The sequence below is a fragment of the Orbicella faveolata genome, unplaced genomic scaffold, assembly GCF_042242905.1.
Source record: "Orbicella faveolata isolate gen_17 unplaced genomic scaffold, um_ofav_v1 contig_2, whole genome shotgun sequence".
Classification (NCBI taxonomy): Eukaryota; Metazoa; Cnidaria; class Anthozoa; order Scleractinia; family Merulinidae; genus Orbicella; species Orbicella faveolata.
This window is the reverse complement of record NW_028301547.1, coordinates 14,709,635-14,719,210: the sequence shown is the minus strand read 5'-3', so window position 1 is coordinate 14,719,210 and position 9,576 is coordinate 14,709,635. Positions and strand designations below refer to the sequence as shown.

Below are 9,576 nucleotides of genomic sequence, written 5' to 3'. Positions count from 1 at the left end.
GTGCTTCCGCGTCACCTTACTACTCTGTGTTATCTCCACTAGGTGGAACTCACCAAAAATCAGGGCTCGGCAGTTTGGGATGTAAGGCACTTTGCTGATGTCAGCACCAGTTCGGTAAAAGTGGAAGTGGACACCATTTATACTTCTGCCGGTAGTAACGGATTTAAAGAAATCCAGTTTTTTCACGACAACTGTAACAGAGGTTTGTTTCTTCTCTAATAATTGAGTAAGATTAAGGTTCATCTCCTCGGGGACACTTCATATATCACTTCTTGATATTAACTCTTCGTTTTAATGATCTTTTTAGAGTTTTCTCCAGGTATTTTGGCAGTGTTTGTGTATTTTTTCATCGTTTTTGACAATTTTTCTAGCGGAACCCTTTAGCGGTTTTGATGGTGAACTAATGTCTAATGGATTAATTTTGTTTCAAGTTACGTTCAAGCTATTTTAAAATTGTATTTATACTCCGCACAAATGTTGAGTGCCCCAAACCGTTTCCTTGTTCGCCGGGGATTGGAACTGGTGATTACTGTAACTGTTTCTTAAGGGGACCTCTAAAAGTAGATTTCGAGTACTGTTATTTTTTTAAATTTATTTTTAATTTTATTCCTCCAATTCCTAGCTAATACAGAGATATTGTTCTGCAGGATTTAAGCATAATGGTTTAATCTGGATATGTTAAGCTTTCCAGCCTCTCTGAAGAAAGGGGTATCTGAAAATTTCTGTAGTTCGGAGTACAGTCGCAGGTTTATTGCATAGAGACGAGATAAGGAACTATTGCAGATTTCCTGTAAAGCCGTTTAAAAATGAGCCATTACTCTTCGTTGATTGATTTCCCTTTTGATCATGCGCCAAAATTATTGTCTGGAATTTTTAAACCATTTGATTTCAAGCCAGAGAACAGAATGGATTTTTTCGTTCAAGGATTTAGAGTGATAATTCTAAGACTTACTAAGCGAGCTCAAATGTTTCTGATGTTCAAACTATTCACTTCTTTTTCAGATAAACTTTGTAGCAGGGTGGAACTTCCAGCAGGAAAAACCTCGGAAATACATCCTCTTTTCGGGAAAACTATCGTGTTGTCGGTAGCCAGCGCCGATGAAGTTTCTTTAACACTTTATCAAAAACCACAGGTAGCCTCAGCTAGGTATCGCTTTAGCATTGGTAAAGCTCAGTCATCACAACTTTATCGTTCTGATGAAGGCCAATCCGAGTCGTCGAAAATAACAGCAAATACACCAAACGTTTTAAACAAAAGTCAAATGCGTTACTTCTGGATTGACGTCCGCTCGAGCAACCTGGTGCTGGGATCTGGGAACGAGACTCTTCTTCAATGGAATGACCCTTCTCCTATTTCCGTTAGCTACGTTTCGTTTACGGCGGATCCCAACGAAAAAACGCTCTTCCTTCTCTTCAACAAAGCAAGTGAGTCCAAATCCATTCTTGCTCTTAATTTGCTATTTAATATTACACATTTGAGGAAAATGCACACACTCTCAAATCTGAAAGACATGTTTCGGATACTCCGTGTCCAGCATGCATCAGTTTCAGGATGTTTACAAGTGACACAGACTTAATATGCAAAAGGTGATAGAAAATTACAGTAATGGAATAACGTAGCTTATTACAAATAATATGTGAAGAAGGTTACCTGAATATCTGACAGAAATTACATACTGTAATAAATAATACTAGACTTAAGAAAAGAGGGAGAGAAAAGATATGAATAAAGTTGTAAATTTAAGTAATAGCGTTAAATTCACATGCCTGTTTATTGAGCGAGGATCGCCCCCATTCTATGTGAAGGGCAGATGCTAATATAACCTAACTATAATAAACCTCATTGTCGTTTGCGAACCATCGAATACGAATTAAGAAAACGTGTTGTTAGATTTTGGCTGGTCTGACATAAAGATAGTTGAGCCTGGAAGCATGTAACAAATATTTTTGGTTGTTTTCCTGAGAGGTTCAGCTTGAATGCACCGCTCATTAACTTTCCCAAGTAAAAACAACTTTGCAGCATTGTTTTTTGACTTAAAAAAGAAACTGTCCATAAAAACTGTTTCTGTTACGTTTTCTGTTATTTGTTGTCGGAAGTGTCTCCAAAAAAATCCATGTACATTTATGTGCTTAACTTCGTAACACGTTTCCAAAGGATAACGGTACATGAATTTCTTCATAGGCAGTGTTGTAAAAGTTGCACCAAACCGGTCCATAAAATTGCAAAAAGGCAAAAAGGCACAAAGAATCGATAGCTCCTTAATTTTGTTATTATATATTTTTTTCGAACTTAAGCCTCTCCGCGCCATGTGGTGCATAAGGCCAGTGTAATTAGGTACCAGCGAATTGATAGATGGGTAATGCTCTGAAGAACTTCCGCGGAAACAATTTACAATAGACAAGGAATCCACGCATGGAGAGTAGAAACACTCCTATTTACCTAGTGAATGGTCTGAACTCAGGAGTATCAGTAGTTAATTTGTATAGAGGGATCGTTGGGGTGAGGCTAATTCTGAAAAGAACTGCTGTTGGTGACTAACGTTTCGACAACCTGAGCGGAAGTCAATGACTTATTGGCGATCAGGTTGCCAAAACGTCGCAAACCAACAGCAGTTCTTTTCAAAACTACCCTCACCCGGAGGATCACACTATCCAAACTGCGGCGATTTTTGTAATAAGCCATTTGCCACGGAAAACACCTTGACTTGAACTTACCTTTTACAGACAAATGCTACAAGGACGCGGATCACTACTGGCCTCTGGACAAATCAATTGCAGGCAACGTTTATGACTTGATAGGTTTAAAGCACGGCAAGGTAACCGTACAGGACGGCTACTCAGTGGGTCCTGTCTATCAAGGTATGCAGATGAGAGGCGTAAAGCTTAACAGTGCGGAGAACAAGTCCATTGACTTTGGAGATTTTTATGGCGATTGCATTGGGGACGCTGCATATTGCCACAGAGGAATCACAATTGGTTTCTGGGTTTATGTAGTGGACGGTAAAGACACTGACATTTTACACACTGCGGAAAGAGATAATGATAGAGGTATGACAATTTTTTACCAGACATCCACCTCTCTGCTGACGGCTCGGATTTACTCGACTTATGAATACGGTCAAGTGAGTGTGCCAATAGTTTCACAGACGCATTACCACGTGTTCGTAAGCTGGGAAAGAGGCCAAAAGCCACTGCTTGTTGTCAACGGAGCGGAGCAATTTTGGGGCAGTCGTGTGTCTTCGGCTAGACATGGGGAAAAGTATTCACATCTTCTTGCCGGAGTGCGTCCCGAAGGTGGCCAGTCTGATGGCAGACTCAGCCATGTTGTCATCTGGAAAAGACCTTTGGATAGTTACGAAATGAGGACAGCATTCCATTGCTTTGGATTGCAGCCAGGTGGGTTATTTATTTATTTGTTTGTTTGATTAGCAATGTTTGCTAGTTGTTTGTTCGTTTGGTTTATTTGTTAGATAGTTGTTTCTTTCCATTTGTTTATTTTTAATTTATTTGTGTATTTGTGAGTATGTTTGTTTATTTGTTTTTTTTTTTGTTTACTGTGCAATGAAGAAACTGCCGTGACAGAATGTGCACACCTCTGGTTCAATTCTCGACTTATGTTTTGCTATTTCAGCTGCCTAACTCATTGGTTTTAAGGGGTAGTTTCAAGGTTCGGCGCATGCCTAAGGCAGCGTCCCCCGTCCGCACTAATCCATCACGAGCTTTTCGAAACCTGGTTTCGGTTTTGGTCTAAAGCTTTTCGAACGGAGCTTTTCGAAAAAGCTCTTCAAACGGGAGGAATTTGAAAACGCCGACTTTTCGTTTTTGTGTGGACGGAAGACATTTTAAAAACGGAGCTTTTCGAAATTGATGGCGTCATGATAATCACGTGATTTTCCTGACCGAGTTTTCCTCACATCCAAGTCTTCCAATGCAGTGTGGACAGAAAACATTTGATGCGTTTGCAGAGTGAAACCTCCGTTTTTCCTTGTGGACGGAAAACATTTGATTCGTTTTCGGAGTGAAACCTCCGTTTTTAAATTCCTCTGGCGTAGTGTGGACGGAAAACATTTGAGGCGTTTTCGGAGTGAAATCTCCGTTTTTAAATTCCTCTGGCGTAGTGTGGACGGAAAACATTTGATGGGTCCTCAGAGTGAAACGTCCGTTCTCAAATTCCTCCGGCTTAGTGTGGACGGGGCCTAAGCTTTGGCGTGTACATAAAGTATATTTTTAACCACCTGTAGTTCAATAATCACAGACTATATCTGAGCTTGCACAGGTAATGTTCTCGCGTCCTATTGGCTTATAAACAATGGAACTGAATGGTGCATGAGGGTCAGAACATACAAAAGGAATTCTAATGAGAAAAATCTGCTCCATCGCAGGGTTATTGCGTCTCTCCGCGACGTTTTCGAAGGAGTATTTCCTGCTAAGGTCATCAGCTCGCTATTGATTGTTTCACAGACCATGAAATAAAAAAGACTGAGGTTTCAGCGTTCATATGCGCCGAGCTGTGAAACCCTTAACCCTTTAAGTTGGCTCAAAACAGTTTCCAGCAGTTAGATTTGGATGGGTCATTATAACCACTTTTTATCACTTGATGCTAAAATCATGGTATCAAAAAAATTGCCCAGTCATTGGTTAACACGTTGGTATCATTTTTGTGAAACATTAGATTACCATAGCAACGGTATGACCTGCTAGAAACACCCTTAATTACAGCTTTAGAGGCTTATAATTCACGGTGGAATTTTTTTATATTATCAAATTTTAATAAGTATGATAAGACGCAACTCTTGGCAAAGTTTTAAAAGGATCTCTACATAGAGTCAGAGCCACCTTAAATTTTTGAAAATTGGTGGGCAGTTTTTTAATACCATGACTGTAGCATCAAGTGATAAAGAGTAGTTGTAAACGACCCATCACAATCTAACTGCTAGAAACTGTTTTGAGCCACCTTAAGGCATATTTCTTCTTGTTCCTTGTCAGAATATTCACCTTGCGCTAGTATTGAATCAGCCGATCGTCTAACATGCGGTTGGGTGCACATAACAGAGAATGACTGCAAGCAACTGGGCTGCTGCTACCAGACTGATAGCGGAGCTTGTTTCAAAACAGATGGGCGAAGCAATAGTTGTAAGTATCAACTGACATGTTCACAAAAAGCGAGTTTACTCTACAAGGAACATTTGGCACAGCGCAGGTAAAATTGGTCCCCGTGTTCACCCTAATACAGTTATGGCCAACTCTATGTCACGTAGAGAGCCAGATCTGTACTGTTTTCACCCGTGCTCGGACCATGAAGATAGTTAGTCGGAACACGAACAATTCTATCCCCCGTCTTACCAGACTCCCGTGCGCTGTAAATATATAGGAATTAGATGTCTATCGTCCGTGTTATTTTGTTTTCTCTGATGAAATTTTTCACCTTTCTGGTCCTGGTAGATTATCTAAAAGTCCCTATAATGGTTTCTCCTTGGTGAATGTGCCACCCATGATTCTGAAAATTTTAACTTGATCAAAGGGAGATTGTTGGAGATCCTGGCATTTGTAACGTGACTATATCCTAGATTCCTCCCTTTTTGGTTTTGGTTTCCTCCCTTTTGAGTTTATCGCTGGGAGACTCTGAAAAGTCCGGTATTTTTAACATGATTTTATCCCTGGTAGTTTCCAGTATTTCTTACACCGTTATATCACTAGAGGAACCGCATAAGCAATCTAGTTTATAACTTTTCATTTGTTTGACAATTCTCTGGCAGCTAAACTTGTTGGTACAGGATCGTCCGGACTTTTTTCTGCTTCTTCGTTTGCAATCGGCTTTGACGCAAACAGAAGTGCACTGACTTGGCGAGCATCATCAGGTTTGATCGAAACATCTCTTCTTTTTAATGAGTTCTATACGTTTACTTTAATATTAGTTCGGAGAAATTCCCCGTACATCTTGACAGCATCCCGAGTTGAATATTTCTATCATTATTGTTACTTATCTGGTTGAAGGTGTATAAACTTTGTAGGTGGAAATCAAATGCTGGCCATCACTGGCTATTACTCTGTTATAAGATCCGGATGTCGTTATCCGTTTTAACGCTGATAGTCAAGGGCAAGAAAAGTCAAATTGGGAGTGAGGGGTAAACAAAACTCTCTGGTACGGGGGGGGGGGGGTGGGCGTCAACAAGTGTTTTCTTATACTTCCGGGCAACAGTAGGGAAGATTAAAACGGATCGCCTTTGGACAAACTTGAAAAACGTCTGGCCGACATTTTTCAAGTTTATTTAAGTTTCTATGTAGGTGGTATTTATGACGCTCGGATATCATTCTTGCTTGTTATGTGGCCATAGAAGACTGTCTTTCTGCCACTTTGAATTTTAGAGGTCATAAGTAACCAAAATGGACAGAATTACTCCAAATAATGTGACCTAGCTCCTTTAAGCTTGAACTCGTCGCTGAAAATAGATCCCTCTCTAGCGGCTACCGAGGCTCTATGAGCACAAACAACAAAGATGACATTTTTTCCTCCATTTTGTGAGGCGTTTTACGAAAGTAAACAGCCGTGCTGTGTTATAGACTACCAGCTAATGCGCTGGCTTTTAAATTGCACAATCACATGTACGCCAACATCATTTCACATACTTTTTGCAACTGTAAAGAGATATTAATTTGAAAGGTCGCAGAAAAAAGCTTAAAATCTCCTCTAAATAGCCGCAGCATGTAACAACTAACGCATTTCTTTGAAATTTCTTTAAAATGTATTTCTAGAACAATTTCTTAACATGAACGTAACAACTTTTTAACGCAAATTGCAACCACCTTTTCGATAGATGATTACCGGTCAAGTTTTTAAAAGATCATTATCCTTATTGTGCAGTTGACAAACTTGGTTACGTCAACTTGCCTTTGATAGTCTAAACCTTGACATCAATGTCGCCCACCTACTCAGAAGAGTATGTACAATAAGGCAGATGTAAGCAATTTTCTCAAGTCTGTGACCTTAGACACCTTCAACTGTGAGCTATTTATTATTACTCGTGCATGTTGTGCAAGTTTGTTGCTGCTGTTGTTGTTGTTTGCTTGCTTATCGTTAAGTAAACTAAGAAAGTGAAGTTCTTTGTGATGAGCCACTTAATTTGACCGACAACGTTTGCTTGGTTGACAAAAGTGCTAGCGTGTTCGACATCAGTGATATTACGTTTAGCGTTGAAGATTTTGCCTCAAAAAGTTGTTCAATTTACGTTTAAGAATTGCTAAATGTCATCAAAAGTTGTTACATTTCGGTTTAATGTTTAGGCTATTTTGAGTTGCCTTATACCTGAGTGATGTGACAATGTGCTCCGTCTACATGTTCATTTTCATTTTTTGACTCGTGGACTCGTTTTGAAACCGAGGCACAAGTTACCTCGGAAATAGCCTATTGTATCATGTCGTCAAAAGTTTTGCATTTCGAGTTAATGTTAAGACAAAATTTTGCGTAATTTTATATTTTGCGTTAGTTGCTTTTAGTTTGCGGCGTAACAAGCTAAGGGTATTGCTTGTAACGCATTTTCTAGAAAGCACGTGGAACGAAATTGCATGGAAACCACAGTACACCGCAGGTGAACAGTGGCTTCAGGTGGACTTGAACCAAGTTAAGAAGATCAAGGCAATAGCTACACAAGGTCTATCACATGATGGCACGTCATCATACTGCCAGTCATACACTGTGAGCTACAGCAAGAGTGGGGCTATATGGCAAGAGTACAAAGAAAATGACGCAATCAAGGTAAGAAAAGTAACTAGGTCCGCAATTCGTATTCAGCAAGAGCTAACATTGTGCATAGGTTTTGTCTGAAGTGTTTTATGCTTTACAAATTTAGCATATCTAGTGTGCAATGTTTGCCTGCAAATAAATAGTAACAAATGAAACCACTGATACCGCTTAAGCTATGTTTAGTTAAAAGTTCGTGTTACAAGTTGTCATTGTCCATTATAAGAATTCCGCATGGGCTGGGTCTATTGCTCTTGTAAACTGAGTTACAATTAGCACGCTGTACATTCTCACTCAGCGTTCTTTTCCTTCGTTGCCATGAGTCACTGAATTCGATGCTGATTTATTGATTGATTATTATCAATAAGTCTACTAGGTCGAGAGAAGATTTCTAACTGAAATCACCATCGAATTTAGCGTTCATATCAGCGTTCCGTTATATCTTCTTATTGTTGCCCCTTGCCCCGTTTAATGATCTCATTAGCTCTCGTGCTGTCTTCTGTTTGTTTGGCCAACCATTTTCATGACGTTTGTCTCCTTTCTTGTCTTTACACAGGTGTTTACAGGAAACGCAGACGCCACCAGTGTAGTAAAACACTCCATCGCTACATCTTTCGACGCTCGATTTGTTCGCTTTTACGTCAAGTCTTGGTATAATGAGCCGGCGCTTAAAGTAGAGGTTTATGGCAACCCTACCGGTTAGTGAACGATCGCGGCTACCATCTAGAATGTAAATCTGTCAGATACAGTTAAGTCCGCAAGAAACGTCACAGCTACCGTAATGATTCTATTAAGCGCCTCCTTTTCTAATAAGCGCTCTCCATTGAGTGTCGTCTTTTAAGTAAGCGCTCTTATTTCAGTGAACACTTCCTTCCAATAATCTCCATAGTGAATAACATTCATGACGTTGACAAAGAATAGACTGATTAGACGAGTGGATTATGAAGTCTGCTCTCTTATCTGAACGTAACACCGAACATATTGATTCGCCCAGATCAAGAGCATGGTGTTATTTCCATGACTATGGGCAACTTTTGTTCACGGTTCATTGACGTGTCGTTTCGCATTCCGGCCGACGCTTATGCCAAAAAAAGAGCGCCAGATCCAAACGTAAACGTCAGCTCTTGAGCTACAAAGGCAAAAATAAATTAGTGCCGGGGATGCTAAATTGATTGATTACGGCAGGTAAATGAGATTAGTGTCCTTGTCTTTTAAACATTGCCTTCCCGTTGTTACTCTCTTAAATTGCAGCTACGAATTACATTGGTTGTCTCTCGGGAGGCACGTTCGACCCGTGTGGAGACTATGCTTTAGATTCTTTGACCCCCGAGATCTGCACGACCTGTTGTGGCCGCGCTGGTTACCAGTACTCCGCCCTGAAGAAAGGTGAGCAGTGTTGGTGTTCTGACGCGGTAGCCGTGAACAGCGAAGTCGGAGACCCATGGTGCGACGAACCATGCACAGGAAACATAGTGCTACGTTGTGGCGGACTAGAAGCTTACAGCGTATACGCAGCTTTGGGAACGTATAATTTTTCTTTCGAATTAACTATGCCAACGAACATTTCCGTGTATGAGAGATTAACTGCCGAGATTTCCAGCTACCCAGGCGCTTTAAACACGCTTGACTTTGGCGAGGACGCTGTATTCACCACAGGGAACACGTCGGTGTCGTATCTTTATCACTCAGACGGACAACATATTGTGTATGGTCATGCCTTGTTAGGAGAATACGGTGAAGCGCAAGTGAAGTCAGCTTTATTGGCTGTGAGTTGCTCAGCCTGTTGTTTTGAAAACACGTCTAGAATGCAATGATTGTTCACATTTCCATTTCTGTTT

The 9,576-nt window shown here is 40.4% G+C and overlaps 1 protein-coding gene across 1 annotated transcript in view; it reads left to right on the top strand.

Moving 5' to 3' along the window:
• The first annotated feature begins 812 nt into the window (after positions 1–812).
• The window catches only part of LOC110062953 (uncharacterized), a 35,607-nt gene continuing 26,843 nt past the window's right edge, over positions 813–9,576 (top strand). The window contains exons 1-7 of the mRNA XM_089289794.1: positions 813–1,425; positions 2,725–3,396; positions 4,987–5,133; positions 5,757–5,858; positions 7,542–7,753; positions 8,295–8,436; positions 8,990–9,504. Of these exons, the coding sequence (XP_089145920.1) occupies positions 906–1,425; positions 2,725–3,396; positions 4,987–5,133; positions 5,757–5,858; positions 7,542–7,753; positions 8,295–8,436; positions 8,990–9,504 (2,310 nt within the window). The 5' untranslated portion in view covers positions 813–905. The remainder of the gene's footprint in view (positions 1,426–2,724; positions 3,397–4,986; positions 5,134–5,756; positions 5,859–7,541; positions 7,754–8,294; positions 8,437–8,989; positions 9,505–9,576) is intronic.